This window comes from Hydractinia symbiolongicarpus, chromosome 8, assembly GCF_029227915.1.
Source record: "Hydractinia symbiolongicarpus strain clone_291-10 chromosome 8, HSymV2.1, whole genome shotgun sequence".
Classification (NCBI taxonomy): domain Eukaryota; kingdom Metazoa; phylum Cnidaria; class Hydrozoa; order Anthoathecata; family Hydractiniidae; genus Hydractinia; species Hydractinia symbiolongicarpus.
The window spans coordinates 23,162,090-23,186,351 of NC_079882.1; the positions used below are offsets into that span (position 1 = coordinate 23,162,090).

At 32.8% G+C, this 24,262-nt stretch overlaps 2 protein-coding genes across 2 annotated transcripts; both read right to left on the minus strand.

The window, feature by feature from the left end:
• Positions 1–5,108: 5,108 nt before the first annotated feature.
• Positions 5,109–11,937, minus strand: LOC130655157 (magnesium transporter protein 1-like). Its single transcript, XM_057457867.1, has 10 exons — positions 11,785–11,937; positions 9,026–9,204; positions 8,732–8,852; positions 8,150–8,232; positions 7,848–7,905; positions 7,554–7,694; positions 7,130–7,219; positions 6,691–6,754; positions 5,822–5,987; positions 5,109–5,316 (listed from the first exon to the last, which is right to left on the minus strand). The coding sequence occupies exons 1-10, from the start codon at positions 11,902–11,904 to the stop codon at positions 5,301–5,303; spliced, it is 1,038 nt and encodes a 345-aa protein (XP_057313850.1). The 5' UTR covers positions 11,905–11,937; the 3' UTR covers positions 5,109–5,300.
• A 2,845-nt stretch (positions 11,938–14,782) lies between these two features.
• LOC130654651 (migration and invasion-inhibitory protein-like) lies at positions 14,783–21,471 on the minus strand. Its single transcript, XM_057457266.1, has 7 exons — positions 21,075–21,471; positions 18,522–18,748; positions 17,110–17,177; positions 16,827–16,956; positions 16,413–16,509; positions 14,971–15,072; positions 14,783–14,884 (listed from the first exon to the last, which is right to left on the minus strand). Exons 1-7 carry the CDS (start codon positions 21,357–21,359, stop codon positions 14,858–14,860), a joined length of 936 nt encoding a protein of 311 aa, XP_057313249.1. The 5' UTR covers positions 21,360–21,471; the 3' UTR covers positions 14,783–14,857.
• Positions 21,472–24,262: the final 2,791 nt, after the last annotated feature.

A 24,262-nucleotide genomic window follows, 5' to 3' on the forward strand; every position in this document is an offset into this window, starting at 1 on the left:
AAATATAAGCTTCTTAGATAGGATTGAAATGACCATGTAACTGTTTTTAAAATGGCACATACATTTTTTAGGTCATTGTAATTGGAAACTTCTACTGAGAAAATGCATACAATAACAATTATTGTGATGGGAATGCTTTTTTATAAAAAATAAGCATGTAAATATAAGAATATTTTTTAATAAAGATGATAACAAGAAAAAGCTTTTTCCAAGAACCTAAAGTATAATACAACATCCAGTCCAATGCAGAACAGGCTAGGTGCATGTCAAATGACATGCCAAAAATTGTGATTTTTTAATTTTTTAATTAGTTTGGTTACAAAAAATAAAGTTTTGCATTTGTGATATTCGTTTTATGCATGCAATATAGACCTGAAAACAGCATACCTCATTTTAATTTAGGCATTTGTTGAGGCGTGAGTGCATGAGTGCACCCCTTAGAATGACAAGACTGAACATAATATGAAATTTAATGTCAAATAAAACAAGTTAACAGTTTAATGGTCACACAAATATCAAACATATAAATAATGAGACAATAAAATTTTTAGACAAACCAGAAAGGTCATTAAATTAACACAGTTTAATAAAATTATTTTGAAAAAAAGGCATTTATTAATGCGGTTGAGCAATGTTGTTTTTAAAAATCCATTTAATTAACGCAAATTTTAGAAAGAATAGAAAAATATTTTTACCAATAAGGCTGTCCTTAATTCTAAAATTGTTGGTTTGCCGTTTTCCGACTCGTAGTTTTGTTGCATGATCGGTCGGTCAGTGGATTATTTTTTTTAACTTTTTGTCAGACAAAGACAATATGATTTTACTGTCTACTCCGGTCTTCTTGTGAGCCTGGTAATTTGATTATTCATTTGCTCAGTGGTTTAGCTATATTTTTAATTAACTATACTCATACTTTATGGAAAAATAATTTGACTGTGTTTGGGTCGGAAATAGGCGAGATACTGGGAAAATAAAAGAATGTTAAAAAATCCTGATCCAAACTTTTTGTGGTTGGTCAGAAAACAGCGAACAAAATTTTTTTTAAGGATATGAACGTGTAATTTTACGAAAATGGGTCCATGTTAATCTGGCTCTTTGCTTTTCTGGCACCTTTTAATGTTTCCGTTATCCCAGCAGCCTCCAACCAGCAGTGAAGATGTTACAGCCTTTTTCAGTTTGGAAAAACTCGTAGATGCTCCCCATGAGTTTCACATGTTCTGGTTTAAAGTTGACAATGGGGTTTAGCTGGGCTCCTCTATTACAAGGCGGTTTAAAAATAGTAATAAAAATTTTCGTTGTTTGGAAAGACAATATAGAAGATTTAAAAATTTTTGGAAGAAAACCTGCTTTCGGGTAATTTTTTACTTGGAATGAAGATGATACAAAAGCTATTTTTAAAAAGATCACAGAAAAAGAGAACACCGTTGAGCTATCGTCTGTAAAAAGAATTGTATTTTTACCCATATATATATTAAAAAAGTCACCGAATTAACAGTATTTCAATTAAATAACACTGCTTTAATTATAGCCATGAATCACATTGCTCCTAATTACATGCGCTCAAAATTCCTTTTGACAAAAAACTGTCATAATCATCAAACAAGAGGAGCTTCAAAAACAGGTTAACACTTCCCTTGGTCAACACAGAATTTGGCAAAAAAGCCTTCCCATTTAGAGCTGCAAAAGTGTGGAATAATCTTCCAGACCAAGTGACCTGTGATGGAAGTCTGCTTTCGTTTAAGACTTCCATCTCTAATGTATTTGGCAAATTCTAATGGAGATCACTTTTTAACTTTTTAATTTTTGTTTTTTATTCTTTTTCTTTTCAATTTTCACAGATTATAAATGTTACTATGTTTGATTGAGCTGAGGCAGTCTAAGGTTTATCATTTTTTGTTTCTTTTTTGTTCTAGTGGCCCCCATTTTATAACTGGTTAATTTCATGAAATAAGATATTGCTAATCCTACCATTGTATTTCAAAATGCACTGTGGAAGCCATCTTTTTTTTGTTTTAGTTCCTTTTACTCTGCACAATATTTGTGTGATGGTTGTCATCTTTAGGCGTGTCATGTAGCAAAATTGCATAAACTTAGTAAAAGACCATAGTAGACCTCTAAATTCTTCGTCAACCGAGATTTAAGTTACATCTTGTTGTGAACCCACAGGGCTTTTATATCATATTTAATAAGGCAAAAATCCCTGAGGACAAAGGTGCTCGTGGCATTTAAATAGAACCAGGAAATGATTGTTTATCACACTGTGTAGATATGAAAAAAGACAACAGACTCTGGGAACTAGGTTCGAATTTGACAACCTACAGTAGTGTAAGTAACAATTATTTCTAAAGTTTTTCTTACACAGTCAATGTTATCTTATGTGAATGCAAGAAAATATTTTTAACTTTCACTTTTGATCTCTATATATTATTTGAAAAAGCCGCATGCTTAACAAACTCTTTACAAAAACAGTGGGTTATTCAATAATTCTGCAGTAGCGCTAAAATATATATGTATGTCATTTGTTTACGTTTTTCTCGCATTTGCTGAACTAGATCATTTTGGAGAGGAAGGTTCGCCAATAATGATGAATGTAGCACATTTTACAAAAATGGTAAAAAAGAATGCAATATTTATATATTATTTAATTATATTAACGAATTATGCAAAATAATTATAAAATTCTGCATAGTTTATTATCTATGATGGGACAAAAAGTTTTTTCTCAGGTGGGAGGTAGCTAGTTAAGCTTGCCAAGCTAGCTATATTCTGCGATTCGGTTCAGTTTTGTTGCCGTAGTGATGATTGACATTTTGATTAATTGACGAATCACACTTGTGCTACATATGCCATTTTTAAAATTTCGCAGGGTGAAAACAAACCTAGTACGTAGGGGAAAGAATGCTAATGTGGAAATGGAAAAATGATTAGCTAACGAAAGGTAACCACAATAAAAATCTGTCTGGAAATGATAACTTACCGGATCCACCAATATGGTCTTTAGTAGACCAACATTGGTGGTTGTTTTAGAACTGGGGCAGGCAGTCTTCTTTGATTTGTATAAAGCCCCCTAACATTCTCAAAATGTGATTAAGTAAAGTTTTTAAAATTGTTTATTGAATTAGCAGACACTGCTTTCTCTAGTAGAATGTACCATTCATTAATAACTTGAGGAACAAATAAAAATTTTCTTTTATCCAGCCTACTGTGAGGCTTCCATATCTTTTTTGAGTGTCCCCTTGTCAGTGGATTTTTACACAGTTCAAAAAAGTCATTCGGGTTCACATAACCATTCATTATTTTAAAAACTTTTGTGAGGTTAGCTCTTAATCTCCTCATTTCCAGAGGCATCAAATTACAGTGTTTAAATCTTTCTTAATTTGGTAGATGACCAATACCTGCGATCATCTTGGTAAATCTTCTCTGAATGATGCTAAGCTAGCTAGCTATCTAGCTAGATTTTGCTCCAAAAAAATTATCTGTGCTTAAACTTCCTAAAACTGTTCTTAAAACTCCAAAATGTTTCCAAAATGCACTCTCTTCACCTAAAATACAGAAACTTTTCACCTCCAAAAAAATTGTTATGATGTCAAACCGAATCGCTGAATAGCTCTAGATCTGAGCTTGTTAACATTTAAATATGGCGAAAGTTCATAACAAGACTCATTACAATTTTTCTCAAGAATGTTTGAGGAAACACTCTAGAGCATACAGTTTGAGTAACCAAGTGGCACTAAGGGCACTGTAGCCTAATTGTTTTTTTTACTCTGCTAGCTAGCTCTAGAGCTATTATAGCTGGCTAATTTTTCAATCAATAATTTTTTTCACTTTTCGCAGGAAGGGATGGGAATGTGACAAAATTTATTAAAGATATTGTAGAATATTGATTGCAGACAGGCTCAAAATACAATATGCTTTCAAAACAAGAGGTGTGTGTGCTGGTGAGCTGTGCATACACACAGAACAGTAGAGTTAGCGTCTGCATGTGTTGTTTATGCACATTATGTCAGCATGCCACACGATAGAAAATGTATTCTAATTTAATAATTCTTGCTGGTGGATAGACGATAGCAAAAATAAATAAAAGTAGTATGAACTGTACAAACAAAGATGATATGCAGGGGCAGAACAAACCCTGCTTCGGCATTATGGCCGCATCTATTGCAGACTTATGTAACAGCCTCACTTTCAATATTTGGCTGCTTGAACGGTTCCGATTTTTTTTTTTTTTTTTTGGCGTACCAAAAAAATTGGCGAATTTTTACGCTTTTGCGAAAAAATAGAATAATATTTTTCTATTTTATAAGATTTTTATGCAACTTGAAATATTATTCATAACTTTTCAAATTCAATATCAGGGCCATGTAGAAAGCAAAACTGTTTCGACGAGAAATTATATTTCATTTTCCTAGCCGAGAAGGAGGCGGTGAAGAACAAAATTTTTGCGAAATGGACTCATTTTATCTAGAAACAATAATTATAAAAATCTCAGAAAATTATTATTATTTTTGAAATTGCTTACCAACGATAGCCTCTTTAGTTCCTATTGGTACTGCTATAAACAGGAGTCTTGCGAATGGGGATTTCTAGTGTATTTAAACTCCCATCATTTGAGTTACGAAAATCGTGCAACCACAGCAACCTCACAACGGCTTAAGAAATCAATCCTATTCTTATTCTGAACGCTAATCAAAAAGGATAGATTCAAACTTTTATAGTCTCTGGCATGATTTGGTCGGGATATGAACCCAAGATCTCCCGTACTGGAAGCAAACACTCTACCACACAAAGCTCAGTTCGCGTCCTAATATCAAAAGCGCAGGAAAGGCGGTTGATCGCCCTCGTTTTTTGCGAAAACTTACGTTTTTACCAGGACTTCTATTTTAGCATACGCATTATTAATTATTCTTACCCTGTTATTTAATGAATTTTTATTTGTATCCGATTTCCTTAGCAGAGCCACATCTTACCCTGATCACCAATAACAATTTAACGGCCTCTTTGGTATTTTGCTATTTATTACCGGACAGCCCTGTTTAATTAATTTTAACAAAGACTTATTTCTTTCTGGCCTAATTACTGTTTTCAAGATTACACAAGACAAAGCGTGATTTCCAAATGAGAATGTATTTCAACATGTGTTAAACAATTCTGTTCATCTATAAAAATTCTACGTAAGAAAAATTTGCTGCATAAATATCCAGATGGAGCATTCATTTACTATATCCGATCTACGACAACATTCAAATAATATTTGTAAAAAATACATCTTGTTCTACGCTGATTTTTATTTCTGCAGGAATTCACTTGAACAGGAAGCTAAATCAGAGAATAGAAAGAAACAATATATTATAGTTATTTAGACGTGAGTAACACTGGTAGCTATTTTTTCAAAAATGTTTCAAAACGCATTAATAACTAGGACCAAATAATTTTCGTTTTTTTTATATCAATTTTCAGTCAAAATTTGGGACCAATCGTGATTTAAATTAATTTTAAAAGAACACAAAATAAAAATGTTGTCTGGAATGAGCAAGACAGGCATGGAAACTGCAAACTAATCTACATTTGCAGAAGACATTCTGATCCAACATCATAGTCAGAGAGTATTTTTTCTGCCCTTTTAAAGCATTTCATAACATTTCAAAACATCAAACAACTTGCTAGAAACTTCAAGAAATATAACGCGAAAATCAAGAGTTCTTCAAAACTGCTTTTTTCATTTCTTTTATTTTTCTTTCCCTGCATTTTTACGTTATGACAATTCACTCATAGTACTTTTACTCACTAATATGTGAAATCACTTGAAATATAGTCTACTCACCTATAAGGATATCCATGGTATTTATTTCTAAAGATGGATAAAATTAAACTAAAAAACACAATGATCATAATGAAGCCGATCACAGTGAAAATTCTCTTCTTCTTCAAGTCGTCTTGCTCCATTGCTTTTTCATTTAAGAAAACAAAACCAATACAGATACAAGCATCTACATAATGCAGTTAAGGTAAAGGTCGATTTGCACGTATACAATATAAAGAAACTGTCAATCAAAAAAGTTGAAACAAAATGCTTGCAATCCAAGCTCTTCTTAAAACTTTTTGCGGATCTTATTTTTGTGGATGAATAGTTTAAAAATATATTTTCAAATGACGAAATTTTTCTGAAATTTGCGCAATTATGTTTGGCCGAAGATGAAGATTTAGTAATTTAATTAGAAACAAAGTGGTACTTTGCTTAACTAAAGTTTCAAATATTAACGAATGACTTTAAATATAATAAACTTATTAAAATCAAAGCACGAATAAACAAGCAAAAAAAATTCTCGCGAAATAATAAATAAGTTCTGCAAAAAAAAAAAATATTTTGCAAAGATTTCTTCTGGAAATAATTTGTTCCCTTATTTTAAATGCATCTTCAAATGCATCTCAAATAATGCATATAGAGACAGGTTGTGAAAAAACTACATATTTTAAATCCAATCAATTCCACTTTTTTCCCCGATTAACAAAATTTTAATGAAAAAAACCCTGAAAACTTGATATCGTGCAGAGTAAAGTTGACATGAGATTCAATAAAATTTAATGCCATAAAAAACAAGAGATCAAGGCTGCTAAGACAAAATTGTCATCTAATGAAAAAAATGCAATGTATTGAATTGATAACCATTAAATAAAACTCTGAAAAGATACAAAGACCAAACACAATGTATGTCTCAGCAATTAATTGTCCATCGCTACTTCCATGGATGTAAGCCTTGAACAAAAGAAACCAGTTAGAATTATGTGTATTTAATCAACGCAAAAGAAAATTTTAATAACTAGTAAAACTGTCACTTATAAAATACAAACACAAGTTATACAAACTGCTGCTGTACTTAAACTTTAAACATCTATTCCTTCGAAAAAAATAATTTTGAACGATTTATCGATTTATCGTTGCTTTGTTACAGTCATCGCCATGATTATCGAAATATTTCATAGAGCTTTTAAAGTAAATAAAAGAAATCTCTGATGAAATTCATCATTTGATTTTGTATTCAAAACATTCTACTTGGTATAAACGAATAATTTTTTAACAATAGTCGAATTTTAGAAGTCTACTGCACAAGGAAACCGTTTTTTTACTTACAATTTCTCCTGTTTGTGGATTTCGATGTGCGTAGGGTGGACTTCTAATGTGATTCCACATTTGACCAGAAATCATAATTAATGCAATCGTCTGAAAAAAGGACAGGAATGGGTAAATACGATTTTACAACTCAACAATAATAAGTTATAGTTGAAGAAATTATCACTTCATAATTCAGAATGATCGTTCAGTGGTTACTAATACTATAAAATTATTTAATAAATGTTCTAAGTTTAAAAAATTTAAAAAAAAAGACCTTGTATTGCCAAGGAAATTTTTTTCCTTATTAATATCTTTAGAACTGTTTCGAAAACTTATAAATTCTCATCAAATCTCCTAAACTGGAAAAAATTTCAAAACCGTGGCCACGCCTTTTAATGCTATTATTCTTAATGAAAACTCTATAGTAAAGAGGCGAACTTACAACAGCAATAACTGCCCAATAATCCTTATTAAAAACGACTTCAATACTTTTTCTTTTAACATAGAGCAGTGCTCCAATTCCAGCCAGCAGCACACCAATAGTAATAGCCATAAAGTAATTTGGTGGACGCACTACACGAATCTATACATAAAAAAATGTAAGGAACTATAAAAAAACAAAACACATTTTACTGTAACATTCTGAAACAACAGTTTCTTAAAACCTTAATAGCTAAACATTTTCGAATGTCCTTATCCATCAACTTTGCATAAACAGTAAAAAAATAACACTTACTGTAATATCAGTACGTTCATGAACCCATCTAGCTATTTGTTCAGCAGCAAAACCTGTCCTGCAATTAAAAAAACACATTGCTGCAAGTATCAACACCTTTTACAAAGACTTTATAATCTCCTTAATCAGTAACATTCTGATCTTTTGGTTTTATGTCCTTTCAAAAGAAATCGTTCCTAATCATAACAACGGTATTCATTTTCCTATCTTTGCTTCTTGTTTATATGTATTCGGCTGATTTATTTTGTGTAAATTTTAGATTTAGAATTGTAAATTCCAATGTGAAATAAAAAATATAGTACCTGCTCATGTCATAGGTGTCACCCTTTCTTTGTCTTCCTCGTGCCGGAAAGTGCATTATGACAGGAGCTGAGTTGAGTTTCAACTGTTAGACAAAAAAAGAAATAATTGTTCCAAGTAGAACTAACAAAGAAAATTCTATAATTTAAAACAGTGTTTCATATCATGAAAACAAAATAGTATAACTTTCTAACATTTTTTTTTATTTTAATGTTTAAATTTGTCCCAAAAAGCTTCCTTTTCGCCAAAGCAAATCTGGTTGTTACAAATTTCATTGATTTGTAATGTCATACAGCATCATTGCAACAAGTTTCGGTAAAGATTTCTTAAATCGTTGTCTTTTTTTTATTTTGTTTGCTCCTTTAGTGCCTGTTAGTTTACATCCCTGTTAAAGTATTTACTGAATAGAATATTATCACGCAGTTAATAGTGTCGTCAACAATTTTGAGAACCAAAATTATTTTTAAAAAATTATACGTTTTAAATTCAATTAATAATGAAGAATTTAAAACTTATTATATTTGTTAGTTCTCTTGAAAAAATAAAATAACAGACAAAAAAAATAAGAATTCAAAAATGCTTACTGATTGAAAAATATCAGATCCTTCATCAAAATCAACCATAGCAAAAAACAATTTATTTCCAGAAAACCCATTGGAATATTTCCAAGAGCTTGCTAAAATCTGGTATTCACCATTGACCTCCCTAAAAGCAAATTACAGTATACAAACATTCACAAGCATTATATAAATTCCTAATGTAACAGGTATTTAGGAGAGGTACAATAGCATGCGAACATATTGATGTGCTTTTGGTTAGACGTGGCAAGTCTGTATTACTGTCCGTATTAACTATACATTACCAAAAAATTACCATACTTGCAAATTCCACATTGTCTTTGTGGAGCTAATGCAGTAAGCATGATAATAATGGAATAATTTCTAGGAGAAGATTTTACATATTGTCGGAACTTGTCACCATTCATACGTATGACAGGCCTTCGATTGTTCAACTCTGATAACGCTTGTATCTTCTGTTCAAGTTGGATATTTGTGCTCTAAAACATAAAAAGAAAATCAGAAACAATGCTGTCTTTCGAACGAAAAAAAACATCTAAGTTTACATTTTATCCCTGAATATAACATATTTAGGAGTTAAAAATAATTAAACTGGAGTATCATCATAATTTTTAAAATATATATAGTTTTGGTACTAGCCAGAACAGCAGCTGTGTTGACGTCACCTGGTAGGTATAATCCTTTAAGCAAGTGGAAAAAACGTTTTTTACATTAGAAAAGGGTTCTGCAACGTAACTATTGTTATACTTTGTAGACCCTTTCCAAGGTCTATGATTAGAGATCAAAACAGTTATGTTTCAATTTGAACAATTGAACAACCACATGTAGGGATTCTGCGATGAAAATCATGGCAGTATGAATCAAGGTGTTTTTCTGACTAACGAATTAATTTTAACTTTGTAAAGCAGGTTATGACTTTTCACCCAGCGAAATCTTAATAATAGTGGATGCAGCACAAATGGGATTTGTCAATTAAGCTAAATTGTAAAAATAATTTGTGTCACTAGTTGGTGGCCCAGGAAAAAATTTACAGGTTCGGCTGACACTTTTTATATATACCACATTACTTGCGATACTATTTTGCATGACATCAGACTTTACAGGTACCGTAATGATCCGATTAAGCGCCCAGCATTATCAAATAAGAGCCCCCTCAAAAAGGGGCGCTTATTTGAAAATTGATGATATTGGTGTTGCATAAAAAGCAAAACTAAAAAACACTAGAAAGACTCAACTTCATTTTGTTGCATCTTTAGTTCAGTTTTATTTTCAGGAAAAAAAATTGAAAATTACTGTTATCTTTAATTTATACAAAATTAGGAAAATTTCATAAGCGCCCAGCATTTTTTAAGCATCCCCCTCGATTAAGCGCCCATGCAAAAAATCCAAAAATTTAATAAGCACCCAGGACGCTTGTTTGGAGCATTACGGTATTATAATATAGATAATGATAACAAAATACAGCCATAAAAAGTTTTTTTTTCTTTTGCACTGGTTTTGCAATGCTTATTAAAAAGAATGATAAACAAACAAAACAAGATCAACTCTAAAAGTTAAAATAGTTTTCTCCATGCTTAACGACAAAATAGATTTCTGCCTCCCTTAACCACATACCAACTTAACAACATACTAACTTGCTGTTATTTACTAACTTTTACCCCCTCATCCCTGTGAGAATCCTAAAAAGCATATAAAAACTTATAAACACGTTTTCTATTGTTATAAAGATTTCATTCAACTTGGCTTTCAAACTGAACAATGCATGATTTGTTTAGAATGATTTCATGTGTTTAGAGTAAGTAGCTGTGTGCGCAGAGCATGTAAACATTCTTGTCACTTGACCTCCAACTTATGTGCATATATTTGAATGTGCATATGTGCAATTTTGTTGTTATATACTGAATAAATAAATGAAAGAAATTGATTTTTAATATTTATCATTCCCATGCATGTGGCACCTGCTCCTGTAAGTGAATTTTCATCACAGCCCTTGAACTAAACCCTGCTTTCCTAAACAGCTATTTTCCTATTAGGCGTATTTGTTGTTGTCCTGTATGTGTTTATAAGAATAACTTTCCATTAAATTTAGTTCATGCGTGTTGTGAGAAAAATAGTAAAGCTTAAATCAGTAGTAGTTTTGTGTTTACTTTGCATAGTTCTGCCCTACTTCAGTCAGGAACAACTGCAAATTAGACTAAATCTCTCCATTTCAAGATAGTAGTTTAGTTTGGAGATTTTTCATAGGCTAGTTAGGACATCATCTCCTATTTAAAGAGATTTATTTTCTTCTTTTAGGATTATCTCAACAACCATGTCTGGTCTCGCCATCTTTTTTCGGAGTTTGATTGCACATTATATCATCTTCACTGAAGCAAAAAAATTTTATAGTTTGCTTTGCGGGACTAAAAATTATGCTCAGCTAATTAAACGGAAAATAGTCTTTTTAGGCTATGCACCACCATGTTAAAAAATATGCCAGAAATTTCTCCCTTTTACAGAAGCAACCGTGACCGTAAAACAAAGGAGCCGTAACACAGGCCATGCATTCTTATTTAAAAGAAACAATATCTTCAAAACGCACCACAATATTTACCAAAATAATACTTCTACACCCGAGGGGAGGTTTGTTAGATCATTTTTAACCTTAAAGATCTGTGCAACTATGAACCAGAAGACTGTATTAAGTAAATTTAGTGCTGATGGCCTAGTTAGGAGATAAATCTTGCGTAATTTGTTTATCATAGCCTATTTAGGCGGAATAATTTGCAGTTGTCCCTAACTGTACTTGGAATGTGAATTAAAAATGCAAAAGAAAAACGTCTCAGAGAAACTTAAATCTATTTTGTTTTACATTTGTGACCGCAAATTGCTTATTGTTCTTTTTTAAGGCTTCGTCAGCGAAATATAAAGTATGTATAATAACAACTCAAACTCTGGCGATAATTTACCCAACAAAATCCGTAAATCCTGAAAGATGCAGTACATTTCCTTTAAACTTCTATATTACCTGCTTACAAACTTTAAGGGCAAAATACTTAAGACATGTCTCTATTTCTTACCTCTTTTGCTTTTTTCTGCTTCGCACATTTTGTAGCACAAAGGAATGCAACCAGGATAAGGGAGATGCACAGTGCTCGGATCGCCATCTTGATATTTGAATGACGAGTGATAAAAAACATCCGATTTGTATCGGAATAAATCGGATTTATGTGTAAAATCTAAAGACATAACAAATATTTAAAAAAATTTGAATATTTGCTTAATAGATTTTACACATAATTCTCTGGCATATTATTAATCGGATCTACACGTGTGCTTTTTTATTTCGTCTATCTCTCTTTTTGCATCTGCCACTTCAAGTCTTTTGATTTTTGAAAGTTGTTTCATTCTAATTCATTTATTCAGTAAAAAAAAGAAAAAGAAGAGTCGTGCGGTCGCGCGTCAGTGAGCTACCGTGGCAGATTTGGACACTGTGTCTACATGATATACCGCGCGGTTACAACAGAGGCGTTCTCTCAATCGGTAGCTAAGTAAGGCCTCCGCCACACGATTACCACGGAGGCCGCCTAGGTTGTTTTTCTTTGTTACGGTCCTCAAATTATTTCATGAGGTCTTTGATTTGTACATTATAACTTGTGGTTTTAAATTTGGGTTCGTACACCCTATTTTAGCGTAATAATTTTAACCATTTGTCAATATCCAGCTAAATTGTTAGATTGAAATAACATTTTTTTCTTATGACTATGATATCAGATCGATGGCTTTTATGCGCCAAATTTAGAGCATAAATACTTTAAGTATTTCTCTGTCATAGATATATTTTTTATGCTGGTTGTTTAAAACAAAACATATTTCTCATTTTGTGAATGGCTTACTACTGCATTAATATTTAACAAACTCCTACATTTGAATTGCTGGATAATATTCATGTTGCAACTCATTTTGTCTGGACGCCTATTTCTAGAATTTCTAGAAATAGGCGTCCAACTCTTTCTAGTAGAAAGAGTTGGCGCAACCTCGTTGATAATTTGTTGGACGCATTTTTCTAGGAAGAGTCGTCCGTAGTTGTTTTAATGTGTTGAACGCATATTACCAGCTTGGTGTTTTTAAGCTTCCATAAAATATTTTCATAAATTCTATTTAAAAACAACATTGACATTTCTAATTTAAGATACAAACATTATTTCTGGGCGCCGACGCGTTCTAGAATGTCGGACATTATTTGCACCGATGCTTTGTAGAATGCGTGGTCCTAAAGAACTCTGGACGGTGCTCTCTAGAATGCGTGGCCGAAAAAATTCATCTGACGACTAATTCTAAGAAGCACCGCCGTATTTGGAGCCCGTCTTCTAAAAAGAGTGGTCGCAATTTTCGACCACTATTTCTAGAAAGCGCCGTCTCAAAACTCTTGGACCACGATTTCTAGAAATGGTGGTTGCACAATAAATTGAAAGGAAATTGCACTACGCATTATTGACCCGCCTCCCGCTTCATACTTACGCTAGGGTTACCGCCGGGCACTCTCCCGCGTTAAGTTAAGTTCTAACTTTAATGATAGGCGGCCGCCCAAGTAACCGCCTCTCTTAGCGCAGATCTTAACAAGTTACTAGGGCGGTCACTTAAGAGAACGCCTTTGTAAACGCAGCAATTTCATGAAGACGCAGTTGTCCAACTCTGCCACGGTAGTGTTTCACCTATCTCAACAGAATTCTGAAGACGAGAATGGGCTCTTTCTCCGCTTTTCTCTTTGCGGAATAACAATTACCTCGAGTTGAAGGAATTCAATTTTTTTTAAAAAGAACTAAAAACAATCGTTCAGGAGTAGAATTCTTGTAATCTCTTTCAACGTCATTCTCAGGACATCTTAAAAACGTTTTATGCATTGGACAGTGGTAAAAGCCTATGACGAGGCTTAAGGGCAAGATTTCCCTGAGGGCTATTTCTTTAAATAATGGTTCTAATAGCAAAAAAGGCCCAGGTACGCATCAGATCTAACATCAGATAAGAAGGCAGTTCTGACATTTGCCTCTGGAGGCAAGGATGAATATTTCGCATCTATGCAACTTATAATTCATGAAAAACGCTTTTCATGAATTTTATGAAACCTATAAAACGTCGCAAACCAGCCTTGAGAGTGGTATTATCCCATAGAAAACTGAAGAAACACTACTTAACAAGACAAACTTAATGAGATATTTTAAAACTGACGTGAGTGTTATACATAGAATGTGTACTTTAAGGAAAGGAAGTGTTTACGGGAGATACTTAGGCGATTTAACTTTATCGCGATGATTTTGCATCTTGCGGAAAAAAACTTTTGCGGTACTACACTTGTTTGAAAAAAAAATTTCGCGGTTTTCTATAAAATTTCCACCTACATTCCCCGCAAAAATATTAAGGCAACAATACCTTTGCGACCATTTTATGAAGTGAACAGAAAGTATAAAGTCGCCAAAACAGAACACACATGAGAAAAATGCAAATATATAAAAAATATCTCCAAATTAGGGTGGATGCGTTTTAAAATGGCGCCATGCACAAAGTGACTAGTCTTTTGGCATCTCGCTAATGCATGAAAATACTAGATGGATGTCTGAATGTTAGTATAAGGAGACTTCCGGATGTACAACCCTATTAGGAGCCTAACTCCATTATTTTAAAGAATTTAGAGCTATTTTGAAAGACGCACCATATCTAGAGCAACTCCGACGTTTTGAGGTTCGAGAAGTTAGATTTGATGCATACTGAACTGAGTACGATGATGATTCTTTTTCGTACTAACATTCGAGCCTATAATGATCTTATATAGAGATTTGGTAAGAATGTGATTTTCAATCCGGAAAATTTAGTCATCAAAAAGTGATTTTGAGCGAAAACTTTCGCAATTACGCAAAGCGCAGAATCTGCTTTCCCTTCTCTCGGCAGCTACTCATGACGATAAAAAAGACAGGTGTAAGATGTATACACATATACAAGAATAACATTAAATTTTATAAACTGGCGCCGATAAGAAGAGGCCACGCACTGAAAAGCCTTCCAAACTAAAATAACATGGTCTCAAAAATAATCAATTTTATTTACAACATCATTGTTTACAGTGTTTTTTCTTGTTTTTATGAAAACGTCTTTTTGTCATTTTTTCAACTCTTTAAACGCCCTCTAAAAACAAAAAAGGCCTTAAAACAAAATTAAGGTCTACTTAAACAGGGTTAAACATTGAATAATCCATTCTAACATAAACATACCACCGATGTCAAGCCAGTGGCTGAAGCATGTGACGCAAGATCAACGTTGGTCGGACCTGGTGCATACGCAGGCTTTGAATTTTGCCAACCTGCCAAGCAGTGCTATTGAAAAATAGAAAATAGATTAAAAATTCAAGATATATACACATGGCTATATAAAAATGATAATCAGGCAAACTAAGTATAAATATTCATGTAAATATGTTCAAATTATCAAACTGGGCAGGTGAAAACATATTACAACACCCCATTACTTGGTAAACCCTTAAACAGCACCTCATTTTTTCTAATACATGATGTCATGCTTTAGTCAAAAATCCTGAGAACCAATCGAGATAGTCAAAAAAAGAAAAAGAGATTCATAGACAACTTTTCAAAAACCTATCATATGAAGCTAACTTATTTTTTCACAGGAGATAAGCTTTAAGGGAATTAATTTTTGCGAATTTCACTATTTTTTTTTTTTTTGCAATATTGAAAAATTAGTTTCTGCGAACTATTGTGAAACTCGCTATACACGAAATTCGCGAATATAAATTTCCGCGAAGATTAGATTTACCCTTTTTTTCTGATCTACCTATTATCGTTATTATTATTGAAATTATTTACCCAGGGTAGCCTTTTCAGCTGCAAATGGTACTGTTATCAATGAAGGTTCTGCGAAGAGGGTCCAAGTGCATTTCAAGCTCCTATTTGAGCTACGAAAGGCATGCAAGCACAGCAGCTGCCTTGGATATTTATCCTATTCTCATGCTAAACGTTAAGCAAAAAGGACCGATTCGCACTTTTATAGTCTCTGGCATGACTCGGCTGTGGTTTGAACGCGAAACCTTCCGCACTGGAGGCGAACGCTCTACCACAAAGCCATCAGTCTATAACTACATATGTGAATTTCAACTTCAACATTTTTTATTTTATATCTACTACATAAAACCTTTGAAAAAACGGCATAAATTGATAAACAAAATATCATCAGATTCTTTTTCAAGAAATAATAGGGATTTGCTTACTTTACGAAAATTAGTTCTCTCTAAAATTAATTCTCCTCATGGGAAGAGTTTGACACGGAAAAAGTTTTAAAAACAAAAGAATAAAAACCTACAGCTCTGAGCATTTTGTCCGCTTCTCAATTATAGAATTTTATCTCATTCAGTAAAAGAAGGATTCCAACGTTTATTTCAACGTTTTCCCTATTTTTTAATCAAATGCTATTTAATTTTTAGCGAGGACATAATTTCCAATGACACAATTTTTATCAAAAAACTTATATGCTGAAAATATAGAGTTTTTCTGTTGCATAATACCGTTTTTTCAATCAATTTAAACTGCCCTTGTATCCACACTTCATGTTAGAAAAAAAGAAATATGTAGACGTTTCGTGCAGAATTTCCGACAAAATATACAAAGATGTTGTTATGGTGAAAATTGGTATCACATCTCACCGTAGATAAAGCTACAGAGTCTGATGGATCGTAACTTTTACGTCGATGTGGTCGCAGTCTGTAAGGAGAGCTTAGTGTTGAGCGAGGAATGCTGACTCTAAAAGTTAATACATACATGGCTAGATTTTAAATTTGTTAAATCATATCTTTAAGCATTGCTTTAAAGTATAATGTTAAACTGAAAGTAAAAACTACCTATTAAATATGCCACTGAATTGGATATTCACAAGACAATTGTCTTTCACATCAAATTCATAGGTCAATAAATTCGAATTTCTGCTATTCCCCAATTGAAATCTAGCTTGCTTTTTTAATGTACAAATGCAGACTAATTTGAAAAAGGTCTTAAATCTAAATACATTTTTTCACCATTTGTGAATAAAATCGTAAATAAAAGTTCACGTGATCTCCTACCTGACATAATTACTGTCACCTTCACACCTACAACTTTTTTTTAATTGGCATGTAGGACATTCAGAATATGGTCCATGAATAGGTATTAAATTCAGACGATTGTTTAGCATGTATGCTCCTTTACCATTACCTATAAAGACGTACGGGTAATAAAGAAAAACACTATTTTACAATTAACTTAATATGTTCTATTCTTTTTATTTCTATTTGGTTTTTAGGATTGATCAATAGTTAAGAAATAAAGATAATTTTTCAATTTGATAAATTGATTAAATCTACTTACAGCATAATGGATAATTTTCCTTTCGTGGCTGAGAAGAAACAGTTATTAATTTTGAAGTGTCTTTTGGGCTAAAATTAGGAGATTAAAAACGTTACATATAGAAGTACCGTATTTTTTCAATTAAAGCATTTATTGGAGAGGAGCCTTTAAAGGGGCGTTTATTGGAGAAAATATGGTAAACATAGTTTAGCTCATGTTAATTGCAGTTTTCAGTGGGTTGCTAGCTGGTGGAGTAACCTGAAATAGGTATAAAACTTTTAACTTCAATACAGAGGCATGGTGTTTTGTCTACTCACATTGGACATTGTATCAATTAGTCAGGTCACCGAGCATATAAAGCATGTAAATATAAAGCATATATATAAATTCATGGTTTCATATCAAATTGGCCTCTGACCTAAGTTGACAAGAGTGCCTTAAAAGATAAAATAAAATTTCCGACCCCCCCTCCCCACCCACTTGAGGCATTTAAAATATTGCTTTTTAAATATATATTTATTTATTTTTCTTTTATGTGATACACTTATCATTATTGATTTGCTGGGCCAGCGACAATTTTATTTGATCAGCATGGATACGAATCTTTATCACCTCGAATCCTGTTCAATTGCTGAGCTACACGGTTTCCTTGCGTTGTTTCAATTAGGCGCCATATATGTATAAGGTTTTTGTCCACTGGTGGAAGCAATTAGCCTATTTCGCAATCTGATTCTCTTTGTTATTTTTTGGTGTGGATGCTGGTCTGCATTTATAAGCCTTGATAGATGGTGTGTCATTGTGCATGTTCTTCTGAGAGAGTATGGTGTTTGCAGTTCAGGTCTACATGTGTGAAGAAAATACAATAAAAAAGAGAAATTGAAACAACAAGAAGTTGTAAGAAAAAGAAAAGTTCTAAAAAGAAAAAGCAAACAACAAGAAGTTGTAAAAAAAGGAAAAACTGGAAGCTATAAAAATAGATAAGGAAACAACCAGTAATTGTAAAAAAGAGAGATAAGAAAACACCAAAAAGTTGTAAATAGAGAGAAAATGAAATAATAAGAATTTGTAAAAAAAGAAAAAGCAAACAACGAAAAGTTATAAAAAAGACAGAAAGCAAACAGCAGTTGCTCGAGACGATAAGTTAGTATTAAGGATAGATGGCAGCTGGAGAAGTGTGTTTTTAATTTCAGGTACATGCGTAGGGGAGTTTGTATTGTGTGTTTTAGCCCTAGTATCCTCACCCATTTCAGCCAAATATTCCTTTACCAGCATCTCGAAATTGAAACACATTTGGTTCCTTAATGTGATTTTTCCTGGGAACTTACAACAAATAAATACTGCATAAAAATAATACATGTATATGTTACAGCAACTTTGTTACATTATATCCGAACAATACCATGTTCACTTCAAACACTTTTACCCTGACTAACCTTATATCAATATCTTTTACTGCAGTTTTACACTCATCCCTATTCAACCTTCTGAATTCCTCAATGTCTTGAAAAAACTGGTCAGACTGTTCGTTAATATAGGAGTCATTATCCAAGCAACCAGCTATCCAATCATATCCCATCATCGACTTGTCAAGTTTATCTGATTTCACTACATGTTTTTTACTTTCTCTTGGAGAAAAGCGAGCCCTGTGATTACTTGGAGTCTAAATGAGAAAATTTAAACCAATTCTGTACTTAAGCTAGCAATGCACATTAATTAGACAAAAAATGAAATTTTTGCTAAATATTGTTTAGAGAAACTTCTGCAATTTAGGTTTCTGGGAACTTAGCTATAGACATTTGTCACTTTTCCACATTAGGCATGATCTCTAATCAAAGTAAAAGAAGCTTTCAAAAAAAAACACGAATCAAAAAAAGAGTAAGAATTAAAAGTTTTGACAGACAAAATTATATATATAAGTTTAATTTTAATTAACAATATGTTTAAAATTTGCTACATTTTAATTGTAAGGTGTTACTGACATATTGATTTTTCAATTTTAGTTTGATTTTTAGTGTGCTGTATATGATATCAGTGGGAAAATATCTATAATGCTAAAAATCACAAAAATGATTTTTGATCTTTCCATTGAAGAAAGCAATGTAAGGAAAATCCTATAATCACAAGACAGAATTGAATTCTAATAAATGCTTATACCGTGATAGAGGTATATATTCTGTGTTATTTTGAGACATAATTGGTAGGAATCAACAACTGTATTTTCTGTGAGGGAAATATATAAACACCACTTAATTTTTTAAGCCTTCTTGTCATGTTTTGCAATAAAACATAACAAAAAAAATTCTGGTTGTTTTGGTCTTTTTTTTAGACTTTGCAGACACCATGCACTGAGAAATCTGGCACACAAGCATATAAAAGGCTGGGATTTTTTTCTTTCTCTGTTCTCGAAAAATGTTTTTATTAAGATAGTTGGAAATAACCGTGATATACTTCAATTTTGTGTTCTTTACCAATAATGCAATTGACTAAATAAATTGGAAACAGCACTTCCCCATTTTGCACTGCCAAGCAAAAGTTTGATTTTTGCCGTCCAGAAATCAAAGTTTCATCTAGTTGTTTAAATTTAAAAAGTGCCTGCAAGCTAGCAAGCATATACCATTCGTATTATGTGTCTGTCTAACTTACATAATTTCCTTAAGTATAGGGTCTATCATTTAATCAAATTTACCAGTACCAAAAAACTTGTTTATTTTACAACACATACAGCCCAAACATAGTTCATCGATGAGAAAATGACACTTTATTCCATTGTTATCTTTTTAATCCGTAATTAAGTAAATACAAACTTATATTAATGAAACTAGACAGGCTGGAGAATATTTTTAGGAAAAAAATTTGACTGCCACATGTGCTCTCCCTCATATCCTCTTTGTTAATTCGATTTACTAAGTTTTTCAAATGTTGTGCCTACTTTTTGAGCATTTAAAAAAGATACATGGCGTTGTTAAAAGCAACCACTAGCTACATCTGAAAAAAGTCAGGAAGTATTAATCATAAAATAGACTTTAGAATAATTCCAGTGGATCTCACATGGAGATAAACAATCAAGGTATTGAGACCTAAATCATAAAACCAGGACTTTTCACCCGATATATGGAATCACAGTCCTGATATTCACTTGCGCACGCATCTAAGTGATACCATGATGCCCGATGCGCGGGAACATTTGGAGGTAAAAATGTAAACAAACCAAGCGGACAAGGAAGAAAACGTTCAAAACAACAAAATCCACAATAAAAACGTGTGGGGAAATTTAGGTTTTAACATTTATTCACAATATGTTTTAACCACGCTGTACTGGCACAATTTTATTTTAAAATTCACACAAGTAAAACATGCTTCTTTCGCGTACTTCTCCGAGCAAAGCATCTGTGCAATCTTTGTTGTCACTTTTATGCTTGTTAAGCAAAATAATTTTCAGAGATGGATTTCGTGAAGTAGACATCTAATCTATGCTTTGAGAAAGCGATCTGTTAACTATATATAACTTGAATCATTAAATGTGCTAATGATGACATAAGCCCTCGTGAATCAAACATTCAGCCCCCTTTCATTTTCCCAAGGAGTATTGGCTGTTCATGCATCCTTTAACACAGGAGTTAGTCAATCTTTTTCCTTTTTTGGTTCTGTTACAAAGCCATATTTTTTACAACACTAATGTTTTTTCGTTATCCCAGTGTTACGCAGGCATCTTTTTGGGATAGCATTACGTAATGTTACATGAAGCTCACGCAAGAAAAACACGGCACTATGATTAAGTCTATTCCTTTTTTGCTTGACTTTACACAAATACCTGCCCTGTTTACTACCATTATTGCAAAGTCGTTTTAAGGAATGTCTTAGTCAAAACCATTTTATGTAGCAAGTAGGTTACCATCGTTGCTAAAGCCATTTGTTAAGATAATCACTTAATATGGAAGGCAGCTAGCTAAACTCTATAAAATAAAAAATAAAACTGAATACACAACCTTTTTACATCGAATGATTGACCTCAAAGGCTTTGATTCAATTTTTGCAGCTACAAACTGTGTTTTTCCTTTCTTGAGATTCCCATCTGATTGTAAGTGCACTTGATAAGGAAATTTTTGTCCTGGATTACAACTACTTTTTCTTTTTTCACAGCGTATCTTTGGTGTACTAGTGTTCCTGATATGCTCCTTTACATGCTGATTATCAATACAGGCTTTCAAGTTAACTATTCCATTTTGCATCTGAGTCAGTAGTTTTGCATTTTCCTGTTTTAAATTAAGCATGGTTTATATAAAATTGGCTAGTAGCCTGCTATGTGTAATTTGTTAACTTTAACATCTTGTTCAACCATATATTTCCGCCATTTTTTGAAAATGATTTGTTATTGTTACCGTGGTCACACTGCTAATAACGATATGCACATACCTAAAGTAAATGTCGTTAATGTTTCTTTGACCACGGATATGATTTATGCCGACGTCTGCAGCCACTGATTGGAAGTTCACTCCTCCGCGGGTAAAATGTTAGCCTGGCTCATTTTGCTCGTGTACACAAAAACTCGAAAAAATAGCTTTGGCTAAAAAAGTTTTTGGAAAAGTTTTTTCTTTCCATGAACCACATTTATATACAATCTGCCAGGATATTTAACAAGCGCAAATACAATAAAATTGCATACAGGTTATTTAGTATTATCGTTAAGTAGGTTGCTAGAAGGCAGTTAAAAAGGACTGTTGCCTAAACCATGTTTGCTTTTGACCGTATCTCTCTATCCCCTTTTAGCTACCTAGCTAGATATAACCTTTTGTATTATCACATATTTAAGACGTCAACCCAACCCCTCTCTGCAATAAAAAAACATCTAGGTAAGGTATAAAAAGAATGCACCACAAGTCACAATGACAGTGACAATTTCTCTCCTCAATTTTCAACAAATATTTTAAAGATCCTCTTGTCAGGGGACATCTGCCTAAACCCAGGTCCTGTTAAGTATCCCTGTTCTTCATGCTTAAAACCTGTGGCAAAAATGCTTAAAACCTGTGACAATGACGTTAAAATTTGGATAGCCACTTTTTGAAAGACCTATACTTCGAAAATGTTGAATCACTGGGTGAAAGTGTGCCTGAAAAAAAATAAACCTATTTACGTGACATGCCCCTTTTAAAACACATGAATTTTCTGACCGTGTTGAGGCATGGGTCACTGATGAATTACTAATAGCCATCAAAGAGACTTCTTAAAATGGAAACCATCAAAACGAAATCCATCTTAGACTGGGAAGCTTTCAAAGGAAAAAGGAACCAGGTAATAGGTCTCAAAAAACCGACTCAAAAACAAGTACTATAATGACGTTTTGCAGGAAACGGCCAAAACAACTTTGGAAAACCCTAAAAAGACTGGTTCCTGATAAGTCAGGCAATACTACCTCGATAAAACTGGTTTTCGTAAATTGTACTCAACATCCACTGCTGTGACACAAGTTTCAGATTTTATCTTAGAGGAAATGGGGAAAAATAATATGTTGATGCAGTACTAATAGATTTAAAAAAAGCGTTTGATACTGTAGATCATAAGATCCTACTTAAGAAATTATTTTGCTATGGTTTTCGGAATGCTGCATACTCCTGGCTAGAATCCTATCTTTCGGATAGAAGACAGGTTACGTAGTAAACAACTGCACATCAGACGTCATTGCTGAGGGATCATATGGTGTCCACAAGGATCTGTCCTTGGCCCCTTACTTTTTCTTATGTACATTAATGACCTGAAATCAGCCTTACAAATTCTTTTTTCCATCTTTATGCCGATGACACAATAATTATTTGCAGTTGTGACTCAACCCAAGAACTGAAAATGTCATTAAAGCAGGATTTGAAAGATATAAGTAACTGGCTCAAGTTAAATAAACTCTCTATAAATACTAGTAAGACAGAAGTTATATTTTTTGGTAATAGATGGTCCAGATTAAAGTCTTGCAATGATGTAGCTATTCGTTATGGTGGCATTCCTTTGGTATCTAAAAGCAAAGTGAAGTATCTTGGTGTGATTTTTGTTAAAAATTTGAGCTGGAAAAATCAGATAAAAAGTATTGTCGGTAAATCTTATCACAAACTTAAAAATAATATACATCAGTTCCAACTGGACATCTGACACCAAAAATTTATTAGTTAATGCTCTTGTTACGCCTTATTTATATACTACTGTTCTTCTGCATGATTCAATGCTAAGTCTGTATTGAATAAAGCAGATAAGTTGTACAAGAATATAAGCACATTTATAAATAAACCACATATTGAATTGGAGAATTTACTAAATTTTAATCATGGCATTACTATTTTTAAATCCATCCATAAAACAGCCCCAAGTTTTTTAAGTGAAAAAGATGCACTTGTAAAATCTAGTCACAGTCACAACACTCGAGCTGCTTTAGACTATATGTTAACTATGCATCCAAATGGGTCCAGATGTTTTAGGAGATCCTTTAAATTCCGATCACCTAGGCTCTGGAACAGTCTTCCTTCTGAGTTAAGAACTTTGCAGAGTTTGTTACAATTCAAGGAGACTTCTAGTAAACATTTCAAGCTAAGGTCTTAATCTTAATCTAATTTTTCTTATATTTTTTTAAGTGGTTATGGAATTTAACAATGAAAGTTATTTTTATGTTTATTCATTTCAAAAAAATGATTAAACCTTTAATAAAAATAATAATAATAATGATAATAAATATTCAAAGTGGCTAGCCCAGAAAGTCACAAAAACCTATAGTTAGTGGATTGTTTCCACTGGGGGCCACTAGAACAAAAAAGAAACAAAAAATGATAAACCTTAGACTGCCTCAGTTCGAGCAAACATAGTAACATAATCTGTAAAAATTGAAAAAAGAAAAAATAAAAAACAAAAATTAAAAAGTGATCTCCATTAGAATTTGCCAAATACACTTCGAATACCGTGTTGACCAAGGGAAGTGAAGTGTGAAACTCTTATTTGATGATTAGGACAGTTTTTTGCCAAAAGGAATTTTAAGCGTATGTAATCACAAGCAAGGTGTTCATGGCCTTGAAACTAATATGGCATCGTTTTTGATGAGTAAATTATTCATTGAATATTCCCTCTCTTTCCCAAGAAAAGTATGAACACATTTTAATCGTTTTTCTAGTTTTCCCAATCTTCCTTGGGTGGCGCAAGTCCA